The 20,775-nt window shown below is 46.2% G+C and overlaps 1 protein-coding gene and 1 non-coding gene across 2 annotated transcripts in view; one reads left to right on the plus strand and one right to left on the minus strand.

Moving 5' to 3' along the window:
* The window catches only part of MKRN2 (makorin ring finger protein 2), a 30,784-nt gene that overhangs the window by 1,722 nt on the left and 8,287 nt on the right, over nucleotides 1-20,775 (minus strand). The window contains exons 2-6 of the mRNA XM_053600093.1: nucleotides 12,225-12,353; nucleotides 11,085-11,266; nucleotides 9,500-9,804; nucleotides 6,847-7,061; nucleotides 5,058-5,168 (exon numbers count right to left, since the gene is read on the minus strand). Of these exons, the coding sequence (XP_053456068.1) occupies nucleotides 5,058-5,168; nucleotides 6,847-7,061; nucleotides 9,500-9,804; nucleotides 11,085-11,266; nucleotides 12,225-12,353 (942 nt within the window). The remainder of the gene's footprint in view (nucleotides 1-5,057; nucleotides 5,169-6,846; nucleotides 7,062-9,499; nucleotides 9,805-11,084; nucleotides 11,267-12,224; nucleotides 12,354-20,775) is intronic.
* Nucleotides 16,076-16,217, plus strand: LOC128593012 (small nucleolar RNA SNORA24). The gene has a single exon (XR_008382201.1). It is a non-coding gene; the product is annotated as a small nucleolar RNA SNORA24 (small nucleolar RNA).

The following is a 20,775-nucleotide window of genomic DNA, read 5'->3' on the forward strand; positions in this document are numbered from 1 at the left end:
CTGGGTGCTGAAGTGAGAGTCCCTAAGGAGCTCCTCCCAGGCAAGCAGCCCTTCCTCAGGCCAGCAGCACTATATGGTGACTATAGCTACAGGATACCAGGACTCTACAGTCACAGGGAAAGCACTGGATTTTAGCTAAAGCTATGGTCTCAGTCTAATTTTCCTTTGTCCCCACTCTAAAGGAGGGCTTCTTAACTCTTCTCGTGCTGTGGACCTCAGAACAGTATTTTTAAATGCATGAAGCACATAGGTCTTAATATTTATCAAAAAGTTCAAAAAATTTTCCCCTATCTCTGAATTCTATCCACTGCCCCCGATGTTAACCCTGCTCCTAAGAAAACTCAAAATCAAAAAATTCCCATTTCTACCTGCTCAAATGATATTTGGCTAATTCAATCATAAATGACCCCCAAATGAAGAAAAAAAGATGCCCAAGAAATGAGAGGGCCATCTGAGCGTACTAAAGATGGGCAAGTTGTAGAAATAAAGCCAAAGCACTGCAGGGGCTCAGGCTGGGCCCAGGGGGCTGGGTGCGTGCAGGGGGCAGATTAGGAAGGGGCAGGGACTCCCAACTCCAGCAGCCGTCTGTCTTCTCAGACCAAGGGGTGGCTAGAGGCCTGTGGTGTGGTTCAGAGACAGACTTCAGAGCAGCTTAAGGAAAAGCTCCCTGGAGGCTCTTCTGATTCCAGCACCGGAGGTGGGGAAATGACCTGAGGCAGAGCAGGTGTGGACTGACATCCCAGCCAGAGGTTCCCAGCAGACTTTAAAGGACCACTTCTGAACAGTCTGCTGTATCCCAGGGCACTTGCTTTAGTAAACTCATCAGGTTAAAAAAATTATTCTCTAGCACCCCCCCACCCCCTTCCCCAGGAATTGTTCTTCTCTCAGCCATATCTGGTCACCAAGGCCAAAAGCCTCCCATTCACTGACTCCTCTTTGCTAGCTCTCACACCCAGTTTCATTTCCAATTCACCTTCCAAACCTAACAGTCCTCTGGTCTACCACACTACTGGAGACTTCTGGACACCGTCCTCTGCCTCCCTGCCACAGTCATCTCCTAAGAGGGCTCTTCCCACACCACCAGTTTCTAACCTTGTCACAACAGAGGAGCCTTCTTTAAGCCTTCCTTAAAGACCATGGTAACACTGGGTTTCAAAGCCCCTCCGGTTTCAGTCTCATCTTTGTCTCTGTAAGTCCCACCACACCCTCCTACACACCTGTTTCAAATTGTTCAGGAACTGTTCTCCCTGCTCCCATCACAAAACCCTTTTGTGCCCAGGTCCTTTCATCCCCTCCCCCACACAGAGGCTCCTGCTTCGGGGCTCAGGGTCCCTCTACTACCCCAACACCCCCAGGTGCATCCAGGCGCTCTCTGTGGTGACATATGGGCTTGGGCCTCTCTGATGAAGAATGTGCCATCATAAGACCTATATCACCATAATTACCCTCTTTTAATTTCTCATGAAATCATGTGGCTCACTACAAAAATTTTGAGACAGACTATGTTATGGTCCATTATTTCACTTCCAAAAAACACAGTCGACAGTGTCCCAGTGTCCTTTCTGATTCACCCACGAGTTTCAACTTGCTCAGCTTGTGAGTATTGCTGAGAGGACTTGATTTGTTTCTGTCCATGGATTTTATGTTTCTAGACTTTTTATAATGACTTGTATCTTAGCACTCTCTCTGTTACATCCCCTAGAGGTGCTTAGCTCAAAGGTGCCTGGGCCACAGTGGTACTCAGTAAATGTTTGTGGTATGCATGAAAACAGTTACCACAGGAAAGCAAGAATAGGAAAGACCCACACAGCAATAACATGAGAATTTTCAGACTGCTCTTCAGCAGAGCACCTTCCTACAAGCTGGCAGCCCTCTGCCTTGCCACACCTGCCCTCTTCTGGACACACAATAAAATTACATAAGGAAAAAGGGTAAAATATCAAGCCTGTGTCACTGAGTAACTGATACACAACAAAAGGGACCATTAAAAAAAGGCTACATAGGGTGGCACCTGTGGCTCAAAGGGGTAGGGCGCTGGCCCCATATGCCAGAGGTGGCGGGTTCAAACCCAGCCCTGGCCAAAACTGCAAAAAAAAAAAAAAAAAAAAAAGGCTACATAGCCAGGAGTGGTGGCTCACGCCTGTAATCCTAGCACTCTGGGAGGCTGAGGATGGTGGGTTGCCTGAGCTCACAGGTTCGAGACCAGCCTGAGCAAGAGTGAGACCCCCGTCTCTAAAAAATAGCTGGGCGTTGTGGCAGGTGCCTGTAGTCCCAATTACCAAGGAGGCTAAGGCAAGAGAATCACTTTGAGCCAAAGAGTTTGAGGTTGCTGTGAGCTATGAAGCCATAGCCCTCTACCAAAGGGGACAAAGACTCTGCCTCAAAAAAAGAAAGAAAGAAAAACAGCAACTCGGTTAAAAATATAAAAACTGAGCCGAGATTTGAACTGCTGCCCAAGTTTGAATTAAAACAATTTACCTATCTGTTAAACACATCAATACTTTACAGATGCATGTAACAGAATCCACAATCTCTACAATGTAACATTTATAATGTCAAGGACAAAATCTAAAATTACTAGACATACTAAGAGTCAGGAAAATATAACCCATTCTTTTTTTTTTTTTTTTTTTTAGAGACAGAGTCGTACTTTATCCCCCTCGGTAGAGTGCTATGGCATCACAGCTCACAGCAACCTCCAACTCCTGGGCTTAGGGCCACGTCAGCCTCCCTAGCAGCAGGCATCCACCACAATGTCCCGCTATTTCCTGTTGCAGTTTGGCTGCCCCCATATATAACCCATTCTTAAGACAACAGAAACCAACTTCAAGACAGTAAGGATTACAAAACAGCTGTTATAACTATTAAAATATATTCAAGGAGATGAACAAAGAAAGAAAAAAATTGAAAAAATGAACAGAGCCCAGAGACTCTAAGGATAATAACAAAAAATCCACACATGTGAAATTAGAGTACCAGCAGGAAAAGAAAAAACAGCAGAAAAAAAAATTTGATGAAACAATGACCAAAATTTCCCTAAATTTAGTGAATGACATAAATTTAGAGATTCAATGAATATTTAACAGTATAACATACGGAAAACCACTTCAAAGCAAAATGTGAAAATGCCGAAACCAAGATAAAATCTGGATACCAACTCAAGAAAAATGATACATTACACCTAGAATCGCCACAGACTTCTCAGCAGAGACTGGAGTGGCCAGATTATTGTTCGAGGGCATCTGCAAAGCATTGAAAGAAGGAAAAGACCCTGTTAACTCAGAATTCTACTGAAAGAGAGGCAAAGATGAAAACAGGGAGACCAATTAGACCAATATATTAGAACAGAAGTCTCGGCTGGGCGCGGTGGCTCATGCCTGTAATCCTAGCACTCTGAGAGGCCAAGGTGGTGGACTGCCTGAGCTCACAGGTTCAAGACCAGCCTGAGCAAGAGTGAGACCTTGTCTCTAAAAAAAAAAAAAAAAAAAATTAGCCAGACACTGTAGTGGTCCCAGCTACTCGGGAGGCTGTAGCAAGAAAATGACGTCAGCTCAAGACTTTGAGGCTGCTGTGACATATGACGCCACAGCATTCCACAGAGGGCAACAAAGTGAGACTCTGTCTCCAAAAAAAAAAAAAAAAAAAAGCTCGGTGCCTGTGGCTCAAGTGGCAAAAGGCACCAGCCACACACACCTGAACTGGCAGGTTTGAATCCAGCCTGGGCCTGCCAAACAACAATGACGGCTACAACCAAAAAATAGCCAGGCTTTGTCGTAGGCACCTGCAGTCCCAGCTACTTAGAGGCGGAGGCAGGAGAAGCGCTTGAACCCAGGAGTTGGAGGTTGCTGTGAGCTGTGATGCCACAGCACTCTACCCAGTGCGACAGCTTGAGGCGCTGTCTCAAATAAAAAAAAAAAAAAGTCTGTCCCTGTTGCCCCGGTAGTGGTGCCAAAGAATCGTAGCTCACAGCAACTCAAACTCTTGGGCTCAAAGAGGCCAGGTGAAGTGGCTCACACCTGTAATCCTAGCACTCTGGGAGCCTGAGCTCACAGGTTCAAGACCAGCCTGAGCAAGAATGACACCCCATCTTCTAAAAATAGCAGGGTGCTGTGGTAGGTGTCTGTAGTCTAAGCTAGTTGGGACTTGAGGCAAGAGAATCACTTCAGTCAAAGGGTTTGAGGTTGCTGTGAGCTATGACACCACAGTACTCTACTGAAAGTGACAAAGTGAGACTCTGTCTCAAAAAAACAAACAAAAAAAAACTCTTGGGCTCAAGCAATCCCCGTCTCAGCCTTCCCAGTAGCTGGAACCATAGGTGCCTGCCACCACGCCTGCCTAATTTTTCTATTTTTAGTAGAGACGTGGTCTTGCTATTGCTCAGGCTGGTCTTGAACTCCTGAGCTCAGGCGATCCACTCACCTCGGTCTCCTGGAGTGCTAGGATTATAGGCATGAGCCACCTTGCCTAGCTTAAGAGCCATTTCTGATAAAAAGAAAATTAAGTGCAGACTGGGCACCCGAAGCTCAGTGGTTAGGGTGCCGGCCACATGTTCCAGGCATTCTGGGGTTCCTCCCCAGCCCTCAGCCTCTGGCTTCCCCTCTCTCCTGAGCCCTGATCACCCTGTCACGTTTCCATATTTACCTTCTTTGTTCCTTCTTATGTTATTTTCCTTCACTGTCCTGTGGGAACTTTGGGGTTCTATCTGCTTGCTTTGGTGCTGTATTCCCAGCACTAGAAAAGGCCTATTATAGGAGATCCTCAATAAAATTTGTTACCTGAATAAATGACCACAGATGCCAAGTTGACCTTAGTCAGAAACCTGGGTTCCTGGGGAACACTACTCTGCTTGGGAACTAAGCAAATCCATGTCACCATGTCCCTGCTCATCTCCGTATCCCAAAGCACGGTATATGGTACCTGAGAAGGAACACGCCCCAAGTGGCCTCAGCTCCCACAACCACACTCCTGAGAGGGAGGGGGAGGCCGGAAAGTGAAACCTCAGACATACGGTAGAGCCAGGCAGACACCAGGGGCAGGTCTGAACTCAAAGCACTTACCCCATCCCCTGTTTGAAAGCTTCAATCAATTCGTTCTTTTTATTCTGATCTTCCACCCAATACACACTTGGAATCACAAACTCTGATATCACGCGGCATTCTGGACAAGACCTGAAAGAAGAATCAAGTGGTGAGGCAGGGATCACGGTACAAACCTCGCGCACACTCCCCCGCTAAGCCCCTTGCTCAATGCGGGGCCATTGCAGGCACTTCCTTAACCAGAAAATCCAAAGATCAGATCACGATCATTTAAGAACCTTACTTACTACTAAAAACAGCATTTTCTCCATAATAAAAGGACAACCCAATTTAAAAATGAGCAAAGGATTTGAGTAGGCATTTCTCTAAAATAAGCACATAATACAATGCTCAGTATCATTAGTTACAGGGGAATGCAAATCAAGACCACACCAAGATTCTGCTACACGCCCACGAGGACGGCTAAAATCAGAAACAAAGACAAAAGGAGCACCAGTGAGGATGTGGGGAAATCAGAATAATGCGAGGACTTCAGAAAATAGTTTGGAATTTCCTCTAACAGTTAAATGTAGAGTTACCACAAAACCCAGCAATCCCACTCCCAGGTTTACACTCACGAGAAATGAAAACATATTTCCACCTGAAAGACTGTATATGAATGTTCACAGCAGCATTATTCATAACAGCTAAAAAGTGGACGCAACACGGATGTCCATAGCTGAGGAAGAAAGAAAAATCCCCCATCTCCCCATTTAGGAGAGGAGGAGGAGGGACGCACGGATGGGGCTCTGACACAGGCACCCTCCGACGTCTGCTGAGTGAAAGCGGTCTGTCCCAAAAGGCCCATGGTACGCCACTCCACTTACTGTACATCCTAACCAGGCAAGTCCGTACAAGCAGAAACTAGATTCGATTCATGACACACTAAATCGTGCACTCCTCTCTCAGTGAAGCTGTTATTTGAAGGAGACTGCTGTGACTTTCAGAAGGCTACTGAACCTCTCCGTGCCTGTTCCTTTATCTGTACAAGGCTAAGGGCCGTGCAGAGCTCCTAACAGCACAGTGCCGCAGTCAGCTCTTGAGATGGGCAGCACATCTCCTGTCCTGCTGGAGAGTTAGAGCACCCCCTATTGGCTACATGAACACATCCCACATAGCTTCATGCAAACTACTTCACAGACATAATCCCATTACTCATTTTTAAAAATCTTTTTAAGATTAAAAAAATGAAGCTCAAGAAGCTTAACAGGCAACGGGCCTAAGGGCAGACCACTAGTTACGGTTAGCGCTGGATATGAACACAAGGCTGGGAGACGAAACCAGCCAGGGCCATTTAACACCTTTTCCCATAGATCAGCGGTTCTTAACCTGTGGGTCGTGAGCCTTTGTAACAATGAAAATACATCCTGCATATCAGATATTTACATGACGATTCATAACAGTAGCAAAATTACAGTTATGAAGTAGCGACGAAAATAATTTTATGGTTGGGGGTCACCACAACACGAGGAACTGAATTAAAGGGTCACGGCATTAGGAAGGTTGAGAACCGCTGCCATAGATGATCTCTGCTGATCTTCCCAACACCTCGAAAGCTTGGGAGAAACCGCTGCCCATCTTTTACAGGATAAGGCATTTGGGCTCAGAAAGAGAAACTGACTTACTAAGTTGGTGCAGGGGGGCCAGGACTCACCAGTTACTCTGCATTAAAACACCTCTGGAGGGCAAGGGAAGCTGAAAAGTGGATGGAGGAAGGTCCCCGATCAAACATTCTCCCCAGCTCCTATAGCGAGGATCTGTGTGTACTTACTTAATGATCATGTTTTCAAACTGCTTGGCACACCGCCACTGCCGGATGCAGGACAAGCAGTACGTGTGGCTGCAGTTGGAGAGGATCCCAAACCTCCTCTCGGAGGCCGAGGCCTTCTCAAGGATCACTTCCATGCAGATACTGCACACTTTGTCCTGACTTGCCTGCAAGGCAAAGGCCTTTTCCATTTCGAGTTCGAACGTGGACATGCAAACCTGAAGTACAGAGAGGATAGGGAGAAACCTCAGGTCGTGGGCTGCAGAGAACCTACAAGTAGCTGCAGCCACAGTGCCACCCGATTCAGGACATAAAGATCTCTCTCAGAACCATCACTGGTCCAGCCCCTTCCTTTCCTAGTATGACATGGTCACCTCCAATTTAGAGCTGAGACCATGCAGATCCAAAATAGTTAAAAAACTTGTGTGGGGGGCGGTGCCTGTGGCTCAGTCGGTAAGGCGCCGGCCCCATATACCGAGGGTGGCGGGTTCAAACCCGGCCCCGGCTGAACTGCGACCAAAAAATAGCTGGGTGTTGTGGCGGACGCCTGTAGTCCCAGCTACTCGGGAGGCTGAGGCAAGAGAATCGCTTAAGCCCAGGAGTTGGAGGTTGCTGTGAGCTGTGTGAGGCCACGGCACTCTACCGAGGGCCATGAAGTGAAACTCTGTCTCTACAAAAAAAAAAAAAAACCAAAAAACTTGTGTGGGGCTGCAGAGTCCCTGAGGGCTGGGACCCTCATCTCTAGCTCTTCTGGATACTGCCTCCCCTCACTATCAGAAATGCTGGCTCTGGGCCGGGCGCAGTGGCTCATGCCTATAATCCTAGCACTCTGGGAGGCTGAGATGGGTGGATTGCCTAAGCTGACAGGTTCAAGACCAGCCTGAGCCAGAGCGAGAGGCTCTCTCTAAAAGTAGCCAGGCATTGTGGTGGGTGCCTGTAGTCCCAGCTACTTGGGAGCCTAAGGCAAGAGAATCACTTAAGCCAAAGAGTTTGAGGTTGCTGTGAGCTGTGATGCCACAGCACTCTACTGAAGGCAACAGCTTGAGACTCTGTTTCCAAAAAAAAAAAATGCTGGCTCTTGGCCAGGTGTGGTGGCTCACACCTATAATCCTAGCACTTTGGGAGGCCAAGGAGAGTGGATTGCTTGAGCTCAGGAGTTCAAGTCCAGCCTGCGCCAGAGTGAGACTGCCATCTCTAAAAATAGCTGGGCGTTGTGGTGGGTGCCTGTAGTCCTAGCTACTTGGGAACCTGAGGCAAGAGGATTGCTTGAGCCCACAAGTTTGAGGTTGCTGTGAGCTATGACATCATAGTACTCTAGTGAGGGTAACAAAAAAAAAAAAAAAAAGAAACACTGGCTGTATTCAATACTAATTTGAAACTGGTAGGTGAACAACAGGCCCACATGAGAGAGAAAACACAAATTCAAGAAGTGGGGCAGGGGGAAGGGGCTCAGTAAGCTTTGACCTCAGGGGTACCACACAGGAGTATACAGCACACCTCCTGGGAGAAGGACTCAAGTACAACTTGGTCTTTTCCTAACAAATGCAAACAATGTAACCTAATTGTATGTACCCTCATATTAACCTGAAACTTAAAAGAAGTATAGGATAGTAAACACATACAAAAATAAAATTAAAAAAAAAAAAAAAAAAAGAAATGCTGACTCATTCTTAGCAAGGCTTAAGGCTGACAGCCTGGAGTTATGGGTAAGCAGTTACCACTTCTCCCCAAGAAAATGACTTTTTGAGTTCTTTCCTTTCCTAGGCACAGCCTGAATTCCTCCCACGTGCTGGCATTTGACCCTTGGGAGCTCAGCACCTAGATGTGAGACAAACCGGCACTCACAGCACAGAGAGGCACTCACAGCACAGAGACGGCGCTAGTGCAGGGAACGCTATGCATCTGCCTCGCTGGGAAGGCAACGGAGCGGCTCCTCCCCAGCCCTGCCGAGGAGGCAGCACTCAGCGACCCTTCCCAGAGAGGGGGCTCTTTTGGACTGTGAACACCAACACCATTTTGATCCCCTTAGTATTTAGTGCTCATCTGAAGTAACCTGCTGTCTTGACACTGTTCCCAGGAGCGTCTCCTCATCTCTCCCGGCTGGTTCACAGCCTGTACAGAGCACAGAGCCCAGCCTGAGGCACAGCCCCTCACCACCACGGACATTAATGACATTAGCGAGCCCTTCCAACACCTGGCTCCTCAGACGCTGATTTACGCTCCTCTCCTCGATTCTTCCAAAACTCAGCCTAGGTGGGTCCCAGACACAACAATGTACAAAGCTGGGGAGGGAGGGCATACTGTGTGTGTGTGTGTGGGGGGGGACACACACAGTACACACACCCTGTGCCCCTGGGCTCGAGGTGGTCTCTGAACTTTGCAAACTTTGCGTTGTTTCATGTTTCTGATGCCACTTTTCTTTTTATTCTAAATAATCAAAACACTGGCAAAATGACAACAGGAAAAAGGATCTAAAAATGGACGTAAATAAGCCTGGCACATGATGCAGGCATTCCTGACAGAAAGATACCTACAGGAACACTGACAAGTGTCACTTAGTATGTTTCAACTGGGTTTTTTTGTTTTTTTGGCTTCAATTTCCATAAAAGTACATTTCAGGTTTCCTATGAGTTCACTCAAAGGTTCCCAACTTCACCTTCTCATGAGCTTTCCTCTGCTCTGGGTCAAAGGGGTGCAGAACTCGCAGCCTACAGATGTCACACACTTCGCCGTGCAGGTAGACGCAGGAATCCCCAAACCGGCACTCCCCAGCAGCCGCGTATGGGCACAGCTGCTGCTCGCTGCTGTGGGAGCTGCTGGCTTCCAGGCCATCAAGGCCACTCCTGATGGCATCCAGGTAGGAATGCGGCTTCATCTCAGGGCTGGGCTGGGGGTCACTGCGGCTGCCTGGATTACTCACCAGACTCAAGTGTGTCTTTTCTTCAGCCATGCCAGAGAGATCTGAACAGAAAACACACCACACACGCACACATGAAAACTGGCCCAGTCTTTCTGGTGAGGCATTAGCCAAAACCTAAAAAATTACGTGACTGTGGCGTAAGGAATTCCACTCGAGCGCAAACGACAAAATAAACAGTCCAAAAAGGGAAAGACAAAAGGAACAGTGTAAAATGTCTTATAACACTTATAATACTAAAAAACAAACAAAAAAACCCAGCATGACAGATAAATAGCAAAACAATATATTTATACAAAAGAACATTAAAGTTATTGTTTAAAAATGACAAATATGGCCAGGCACGGTGGCTCATGCCTGTAATCCCAGCACTGTGGGAGGCTTAGGAGGGAGAAATGCTTGAGCTCAGGAGTTTGAGACTCGCCTGAGTGAGAATGAGACCCCAACTCCTAAAAAAGTGGAAAAACCCAGCTGGGTGCCACAGCAAGCGTCTGTAATCCCAGTGGCTTCGGAGGCTGAGGCAGCAGCATGCCCACAGCCCGAGTCTGAGGTTGCAATGAGCTATGACGCCACTGCCCTCCGCTCAGGGCACAAGGTTGGACTCTGTCTCAACAACAAGAAGAACAAAAAAGGCAAAGAAATAAAAATTAAAAATAAGCAAGGAAATAAAAAAAAATAAAAATGGCAAATAGGAAAATGCCAGCACATGGAGCAGTTAACATTAAAACAGACCATAAAAGGCTCTTTATACTTAGTTCTGTTTTCTCTGTTTTTGAGACAGAGTCTCACTATGGTGCCCTTGGTACAGTGCCGTGGTGGCGCCACAGCTCACAGCAACCTCTAACTCTTGGGCTTAAGCGATTCTCTTACCTCAGCCTCCCAGGTAGCTGGGACCACAAGGCCCGGCTACTTTTGTTGTTGTTGCAGTTGTCATTGTTTTAGCTGGCCCAGGCCGGGTTTGAATCCGCCAGCCTCAGTGTATGTGGCTGGTGCTCTACCCACTGAGCTACAGACACCACCAGCACTTAGTTTTGAAATGAGGAGCCTGACGCTTCTCATCAACTGGACACCATATAAAGATAGTGGTCACACAATGACGGATGCAATTGGGGCTGAACCCAGCTTTGGGCACAAGGTCAAATACACCATCCAAATGCTCTGCAGGCACATGGAGCCCTTGTTAGAAGGGTTCTGGAGTCTCTCCATTTGGACAACCGGGAGGGACACTGGCTCAAGAGCATCTTGACCAGAGAAGGACAGAAGGGAACACTACAGAGAAGACAACTCTTCAAACAGATTCAAGGAAAGGCTTCTGCTCACTCACTTCGGTCTCTAAGTACCAATGTTCTCTTTTCACGCTTCCCAGGTTCAAGTGAATTAGTTTTCACAACAGATGCAGTGAGGTCGGAAGAAGGGTGAGGGCCATGGAAACCTGAGGAGGGCACACTGTGGGGCACGGTGCCCACAGCACCACCAGATGCAGCAGGGGGCCTCGTGTGATCATACCTAAACAAAACACACGGCAGGTGCATTACAGACCATCCCCCATCCATGCAACCCACTGCCCAGACTTCAGCGGGCCCCCTGCTCCACTTACTGTGATGGAGAAGGAGACCGTCTTTTCCAACAGTTAAATTTTAATAGGCTTATCAATCAGCCTATCACCTACACTTGTGTCACTGTGGGACCTGAGTGGGTAGAACACCCACTCCAGACCACCCAAAGAAAGCCCAAAAGTTCCAAACAGACATTGAGCTGACATTTCCTGGTGCCTAACCAACCCAGGCTTATTTGGGCAGGAGTCCCCAAATGTTGACAAGGGCCAGTGTAATAGCTGGAGACCAGCCCCTCTTATGGGACACCCACTGGCAGGTGGACAGGGAGAGCCACCTTCGATTCTCCCCACTGCACAGAGGAAGGAGTGGAAGAATCTTTGTAGTCCAGGAAAGGACAGATGAGCTCTTTGCTGTGCAAGCCCCAGCAGGTTTTGGTAATTTTTTCCATCTACCAATTCCACAACTTGCCAAAGGAAGGCTCCACATGCACATAATGCTCACTGCAGGGATACCTGGACCAAACACTGGAAGCCACTTAAATGTTTAAAAGAGGAATAGTTAATTAAATGTTGGTACATTAATTCATGAAACATTATAAAATTATAGTTAGGAGGTAAAACCTCAGAAGAGAAAAAAAGCTTGTGACATGTTAAGTGGCAGAAAAAAGCAAGACATAAAATCTTACATTTACCATGAGTGCAATTTACAACTATATATTCATGAGCATAAGGACTGAAAAGTATTTTTAAAAATGAACAAAAGTTTTGGGGTACTGAAACCGAGGTTTTAAGCTTATTTGGCATACTTTTTGTAATGTCCTATTACTTTTAAATGGAAATTCCCCCTCATCAAGACCCATGCTCTGAACGAAGCGGAGTCACAGCTGGGGCCCGCCATGGAGTCCTTGCCTGCACCGAGTTCCGTAGGCACAGTGCCCCTTCTGATAGTATTTACAGATGGTGGACGGCTTGCTGTTTGCTAAGTCGTGTGAGAACAGGCACTGGCTTCCTTCCCGACATACACCATGCATAAAATACCTGAGGAGACAAGCACAGGCACGCAATGTTCAGAAGCACACTTTGCTTTATAAAAATCAGCACATTCTTTTTTAAAATTTTTTTTGAGACAGAGTCTCACTATGTTGCCTCGGTGGAGTGCCGTGATGTCATAGCTCACAGCAACCTCAACCTCCTGGGCTTAAGTGATTCTCTTGCCTCAGCCTCCCAAGTAGCTGGGACTACAGGTGCACACCACAACACCCAGTTTTTTGTTGTTGTTGTTGTTGTTTTTGGTTGTAATTGTCATTGTTGGCAGGCCTGGGCTGGGTTTGAACCCGCCAGCTCCAATGTATGTGGCTGGCGCCCTAGCCACTGAGCCACAGACGCTAAGTCAAAATCAGCATATTCTTTTTTTTTTTTTTTTTTTTTTTTTTTTTGTAGAGACAGAGTCTTACTGTACCACCCTCGGGTAGAGTGCCGTGGCGTCACACGGCTCACAGCAACCTCTAACTCTTGGGCTTACGCGATTCTCCTGCCTCAGCCTCCCGAGCAGCTGGGACTACAGGCGCCCGCCACAACGCCCGGCCATTTTTTTGTTGCAGTTTGGCCGGGGCTGGGTTTGAACCCGCCACCCTCGGCATATGGGGCCGGCGCCCTACTCACTGAGCCACAGGCACCGCCCCAAAATCAGCATATTCTTAAACCTAACTACAGGTATGCCTTACCAGACCTAGATAATTTTTAATTTTTTTTCTAGAGACATAGATAGTCTTGCTATGTTGCCCAGGTTGGCCTTGAACTCCTGGGCTCAAGTGACCCTCCTGGACCACTCAAAGCACTAGGATTACAGGCATGAGCCACGACATTTGGCCTCTACAAAAAATTTCTTGGGCAGCGCCTGTGGCTCAAAGGAGTAGGGCCACAGGTGGCAGGTTCAAACCCAGCCCCAGCCGAAAATGGGGGAAAAAAAAAAAAATTCTTAAAAATCAGCCAAATGGGGCGGCACCTGTGGCTCAAGGAGTAGGGTGCTGGTCCCATATGCTGGAGGTGGCGGGTTCAAACCCAGCCCCGGCCAAAAACAAAAAACAAAAAACAAACAAAAAAACCAGCCAAATGTGGGGCAACACCCATAGTTCAGTGGGTAGGGCGCCACCATGTACACCAAGGCTGGCGGATTCAAACCCGGCCTGGGCCTGCTAAGCAACAAAAACAACTACAACCAGAAAATAAGCATATGTTGTGGCGGGCGCCTGTAGTCCCAGCTACTTGGGAGGCTGAGGCAGGAGAATTGCTTAAGCCCAAGAGTTTGAGGTTGCTGTGAACTGTGATGCCACAGCACTCTACCCCAAGCCACAGCTTGAGGCTCTGTCTCAATAAATAAATAATCAGCCAAATGTGGTGGTACATGCCTATAGTCCCAGCTACTCAGGAGACTGAGGTGGGAAGCCTGCTTAAGCCCAGGAGTTTGAGGTTACAGTGTGCTATGATCATTCCACTGCACTCCAACATTGTGACAGAGACCCTGTCTCTTAAAAACAAACAATCCTTGGTATTAAGGATAAACTCCTCCTGATAACTGAGAAAATACTCCATGAAAAACTGTTCTGTCTGTTCTCATGAAACTCAAAGGGTATGACAAATGGAGTCAGAGATCTAGGCTCAAGATCCCGCTCTGTCCCTTACAAACATCACAAAGCATCTCCCCTGAGCCTCACTACCTTTATTTATAAAATGGAGAATTACATCACCTACTTTACTGGGTTGTAGTAAGGATTAAATACCACAATGAGGCATCAAAAGATACATACAGATGCTCCTCGTCTTATAATGGAGTTATGTCCCAGTAAACCACTACAAGTTTAAAATGAGTCAAAACACATTTAACACACCTAACCTACTGAACACCATAGCTTACTTAGCCTAGCCTTCCTTAAACATACTCAGAACATTATGTTAGCCTACAATTGGGGAAAACCATCTAACAAAAGTCTATTTTATAACAAAGTATTGAATAATCTCACGTAATTTACGGAACATGCTACTCCTGAAAGTGAAAAACAGAATGGTTGGTTGTATGCGTGCCCAGCACAGCTCCTACTGTGCACATCACTTGTCATCTCATAGTCACAATACCATGATTTCAACCACCCTAAGGCAATTATCGTTAAGTCAGAGACTTTTTTTTTTTTCCAGAGACCTTTCTGTATAAAAATGTTCCACTGAGATATCAAATCTGTCCTTGAAGGAATACCCAGCACAGGACTGACAGGGATTCTGATTCCGTCCAGCTGGAAGGAAGAGACCTGGCTGAGTACTGAGGGCGAACAGTAGAGAGACTGCAATGGGACATGTTTTGGTATTAAGGATAAACTCGTCCTAGAGTAAGAGTATTTTAGGCAGGTGCGATGGCTCAACGCCTATAATCTTAGCACTCTGACAGGCTGAAACAGGTGGACTGCTTGAGCTCCGGAGTTCCAGATCAGCCTGAATAGAGTGAGACTCTGTCTAAATTTAAAAAATAGTAAAATAAAATAAAATCATAAAAATGAATTTCTGGCCGGCCAAGGAAGGAGGATCCCTTGAACTCAGGAGTTTCAGATAAGCCTGAACAAGAGTGAGACCCCATCTCTACTAAAAAAAATAGAAGAAAAAAATAGTATGGAAGTTTCTCAAAAACTTAAAAATAGATTTACCATATGATCCAGCAATTTCACTTCTGGGTATATACACTAAAGAATTAAAAGCAGAGACTCAAACAAGTATTTGTATAATTGTGTTCACAGCAGCATTGTAACCCAATCAATGTCCATCTTTTTCATCATCTCATAGTCAAACTGAACATCACAGCCTAGCCTGGCCCGGCCTGACTAACAAGATGTGGTCCAGCCAGGCACAGTGGCTTGTGCTTACAATCCCAGCTACTCGGGAGGCTGAGGCAGGAGGATTGCTTGAGAGCTGAAGATTGAGACCAGCCTGGGCAACACAGCAATATTACATCTCTCAAAAAAATAAGATAAAATATGGCTCGGCGCCTGTAGCTCAAGTGGCTAAGGCGCAAGCCACATACACCTGAGCTAGCGAGTTCAAATCCAACCCGGCGGCCAAACGACGACGGCTGCAACCAAAAAATAACTGGGCATTGTGGCGGTCTCCTGTAGTCCCTCCCAGCTACTTGGGAGGCGGAGGCAGAAGAATGGGTTGAGACCAGGGGTTGAAGGTTGCTGTGAGCTGTGATGTCACAGCACTCTACCCAGGGCAATAGCTTGAGGCTCAGTCTCAAAATAAATACATAAATATAAAAAAGATGTGGTACAATCAACCTTAAGAAGGAAATTCTGACACATGCTACCAAATAAGGACATTATCCTGAGGGAAATCAGCGAGTCAAAAAAAGGTATCATTTCACTCCTTCTACGAAGTACCCAGAGTCGTCAAATTCATGGAGGACAGAAAGGTGGCTGCCAAGGGCTGGGACAGGTAGACATGGAAGTTGCTATTTAAGGGGTACAGACTTTCAGTTTTCCAAGACAGAGAGTTGTAGAGATTGGTTACACAACAATGTAAATGTACTTAACACTACAGAAATACAAAAATTGCTAGGGTGTTAAATTTTACATTCTGTAGGAGGTCTAACAATTAAGTTTGCAAACTCATCCCAGGAGAAGTGCTCTGGAGGGCGGGCTGGGTGCTGGCGTCAGTGCTTAGCTTCCTAAGGGGAGTATTTTTTTCCTAGGATGAGTTTGGGAACTTAATTTTTACCTGGCCATGTATATTTTACTATAATAAAAAAAAAAATTTTAAACCAGTATAAACATCCTACTCAGGGAAGAGCATATTCTTGTTTACTGGCAAAGCTGTCACCATTTCATTGGAATCAGATTCTAACCTGCACAAGTAACATTCTTCACTTTAAAAATCTGAAGAGTAGGGTGGCGCCTGTGGCTCAGTGGGTAAGGTGCCGGCCCCATATACCAAGGGTGGCGGGTTCAAAACCGGCCCCGGCTGAACTGCAACCAAAAAATAGCCAGGCGTTGTGGCGGGCGCCTGTAGTTCCAGCTACTTGGGAGGCTGAGGCAAGAGAATCGCTTAAGCCCAGGAGTTGGAGGTTGCTGTGAGCTGTGTGAGGCCACGGCACTCCACCGAGGGCCATAAAGTGAGACTCTGTCTCTACAAAAAAAAAAAAAAAATCTGAAGAGTAATGGCTATTGGACAAACTTTTTTAAACTATTGTTTAAATGTTTCTAGGAAGCTGAGTTCACTCCAACTGGCAATAGAAAGATGAGGTACCAAGTCTGAAATGACTGTGGGTGAAGTCGTATGCTGTATCCTGCAGTGGATTCCTACACTTTTTAATCATACTTGGAGGAATGGATCTTTCTAGTAATATTCTGGAAATTACCAGGGCATCAACTTTAAATATAGGCCTGAGTTTTTAGAGGGAATTCCCTGATAATAAATAAAATGCTTAATTCATGTGGAAAAAAAGGTATAAACAGTATGATCTCATTTTGGTTAAAAATTATAAATGTATATAAACATGCATTTTTTTAATCTAGAAAAATATATAAAAGTATGTTAAGAGTGGCAATCTTTGAGGAAAATATGTATCTTCTAACATACAAATTATGTATCTTTTTGCCACCTGTATCTTCCAACATACAAATTATGTGCATGATCTGGGTGCAGTGTCTCCTGCTTGTAATCCTAGCACTCTGGGGGGCCAGGGTGAGTGGACTGCCTGAGCTCAGGAGTTCCAGACCAGCCTGAGCAAGAGCAAGACACCACCTCTACTAAAAATAGAAAAAACTAGCCTGGTGCTGCGGTGGGCACCTGTATTGTATTCCCAGCTACCTGGGAGGCTGAGGCAGGAGGATTACTTGAACCCAGGAGTTTGAGGTTGCTGTGAGCTATGATGCTGTGGCACTGTAGCCTGGGTAACAGAGTGAGGCTGTTTCAAAAAAAAAAAAAAGGGAAGAAAGGGAGGGAGAGAGAGAGGCAGGCTTATTAAAAACTAAAATCTTGCTATGAAACTTTTTGAAAAGGAGCTTTATTATCATATTTTTAAAAAAGAAAGAAAAAGAGCTTTACCTGTGAAGCCATGTTTTTAGTTTACTTTAAAAATATTATGGAAAATTTCCAACACATACCAAAGTACACAAAGAGCAGAATGACCTCCTGAGACATGCCCAGCCCCAGCTTGCATGCTGTCAACTCACAGCCCATCTGGTTTCACCGACTTCCCTTCTCTCCTGCGTGAGTATGACAGTTTACCCTCGGTAAGGGATACCCCTGATCCATAGCCCTTGAGAGAAGAGTTTGGGGCAAAGGGGATCCTCCTTCCCGCTGAACAAGTACATTATAAAAAAATACATGATACGAGAAAAACACACACGATTTGATGAATAGTGACTATCAATAGCACTTTCCTCTCCTGTATCTTATCTAATCCTGACAACCTCCACGATGCAAAGCGGAATGCCAGGGCTCAGAGAGGTGATGTGACTCACAGAAGATACATCTGCTAGGTCTGGGGGCCCAAGGACTTTCCTGATAGCTCTGACCTTTTCTCAACAATATGGCCTTTCCCATCACAATGCCTTTTTGAAGCACGGCCCCTGAAACACTGCTCCCTGTGTTTTATCCCACTGAATTATTATAACCTACCTTCTTCAATGCCACAGAAAGTTGCTTCCCACAGACTTACTGATGGATCTACACGGTAAGGTGCTTCCCAAGACAGGGCCCCAGGCCCTCCAGAGCAGTGATTCTCAAGCACTGAGTCACGAAAAATTTTAAAGATCATGAATTATTTTTGAAAGAAGCTTTAAAGCACATTAAGTCTTCTTTTTTCATTCTTTTTTAAATCAACAGAGTTTAAGTGTGCTGCAGGTTCAAGTGTGCCCTGAGATAAAAAAGGCTGAAACACACTGATCTAAATCTAGTGCTCTTGAACATGTAGTTAGGAACATCTGGTCTCCGATGAATGCTTAGGAATATCTTCAGGGAGGCACAGCTGGGACACAACTAAATGTAAGTGGATACAGAAGGCTTAAACCTGGCACCTGGCATGCACCTGTAGCTCGAGCTATTCAGGAGGCTGAGGCAGAAGAGTCACTTCATCTGGGTAGTTCGAGGCTACAGTGAGCTATGATCACACCACTGCACTCCAGCCTGGGTGACGGAAAAAAGAAGCAAGCCTGACCCTAACCATTTAAAAGTCTGCAGAACTGAAGGAGACCACAGACAGAAGGGGGCTCCCAGGGAGCACACTGCTGTACTTCTGCCTGGGGCACTGCCAGCCAGCACCACGAGACTGAAGAGCTGCCATCCCTCCTTGCTGAGCAAGTAATTTCCTAACTTCTTCATCTGTTTATCTCCCTAAAGCAGAAGTGTTGACTAGGCCCACCTGGGCTCAAGCGATTCTCTTGCCTCAGCCTCCCAAGTAGCTGGGACTACTGGTGCCCACCAGGACGCCCAGATATGGCTATTTTTGTTGCAGTTGTCATTGTTGTTTAGCAGGCCCGGACCGGGTTCAAACCTGCCTGCCTCAGTGTATATGGCTGGCGCCCTAATCACTGAGCTACAGGTGCCGAACCTGTATCTAAGCATTTTGATAATTCTTTTTAAGAAACAGTACTCAGGGCGGCGCCTGTGGCTCAGTGAGTAGGGCGCCGGCCCCATGTGCCGAGGGTGGTGGGTTCAAACCGGCCCCGGCCAAACTGCAACAAAAAAAAAATAGCCAGGCGTTGTGGCGGGCGCCTGTAGTCCCAGCTGCTCGGGAGGCTGAGGCAAGAGAATCGCGTAAGCCCAAGAGTTGGAGGTTGCTGTGAGCCGTGTGACGCACTCTACCTGAGGGCAGTACAGTGAGACTCTATCTCTACAAAAAAAAAAAAAAAAAAAAGAAACAGTACTCAAGGCTCAGCACCTGTGGCTTAAGGGGCTAAGGCACCAGCCACATACACCTGAGCTGGTGGGTTCGAATCCTTTCCCAGCCCACCAAACAACAATGACAGCTGCAACCAAAAGATAGCCGGGTGTTATGGCGGGCGCCTGTAGTCCCAGCCACTCGGGAGGTGGAGGCAGGAGAATTGCTTGAGCCCAGGAGTTGGAGGCTCCTGTGAGCTGTGATGGCACAGCTCTCTAACCAGGGCAACAACAGCTTGAGGCTCTGTCTCGAAAAGGAAAAAAAAAAGAAACTACTCAAAACAGCAATCTTTGATGAAAAAAAAAACAAAAAACCCTTGTCAAAAACCAAGTATGTATGAATGACAAAGAGCTATCAGGATTGGTAAACTCATAAATAGTGGAAGAAGACTGGCTCAAAGTGGCAATATAAACAGTTACACAAAAGTGAGAGCTCATAAGTACTTCATACTTTCTTTTGTAACAACTAGACCAGAGAATTTCCTAAAGAATCAGGGTAGAAGACTACCAGAGGTCCTCTACCAGATACTGTTGGTTAATTCAGGCAGGCAAGAGAAAAACTACACGTATGCCTTTTATAATTCTACCACCACATCCCATAAGTACTATTCAGAAAACTTTCTTCCTAACTGTACAAATTTCCATTAAAAAACCAAATATTTAACTGCCAACCAGAACTTCTAGTTTTGTCATTTACAAACTGGTGACTTCTTGCAAGCCACTGCACTTCTGTTAAGTGAATGAGCTGAGATTTAAACAAGCTCAAAAATAACTTCTAGACCACCATTAATACCTCAGTAAAGGCAAATGTGAAACCAACGTTATATAAGCGGTGAAGCCAGCCCAGGCCTATTTTTGTAGCACATGTCACCGGCCCCACGCCCTGGTAACACAAAACTACCTGGAGCACGTCCTGCCCGCTGTTTGCAGCATCTCTACTGCCCACTTACGGTCATTCCTCTCCATCTATGTGACAGTAAATTGAATCCCGCCTCTTTCACGTTGCGCTTTATAATGAATTTCAACCGCTCACTCTTCATGATGGACAAACCATCTACTGTATCTTCCAAAGGAAGGGACTGAGACACAGCTGGGTAAGGGGAGAGGGACAAAAACCGGACAGGGTAAGCATGTAGCTGGAGACTCAGAAAAGGGAAGTTAGTTAATTCTGGGAAACACTCCGAAGCGGTCTGTTACCCTGGGTGAGCTATTGTAAGCTGCAAAGGGTATGGGGTTTACTACTGGCCACAGAACTGCCAGCAGCTCTAGCTGCAGCTAAGAGCTGAGCCAACCAACCAATCCCATTTCTCACTTGACGTCAACGGTGCCTCTCTCTCTAGCAGAACACTTGCAAATCATTTCCAAGTACATGGGTGATTTGCATTCTCCGTGTCTCCTTTCTTTACATTTTGCTACATATTTTCACAGGCTAAAGTTTTATGGCTGACACACTGAACAGAGAAAAGTTGAAAGTATTCCTACTTAGAACTGGAACCACACAAAGACGCCCACTATTGCCACTACTTTTAAACACAGT

This window comes from Nycticebus coucang, chromosome 8 (assembly GCF_027406575.1).
Source record: "Nycticebus coucang isolate mNycCou1 chromosome 8, mNycCou1.pri, whole genome shotgun sequence".
NCBI classification, from domain to species: domain Eukaryota; kingdom Metazoa; phylum Chordata; class Mammalia; order Primates; family Lorisidae; genus Nycticebus; species Nycticebus coucang.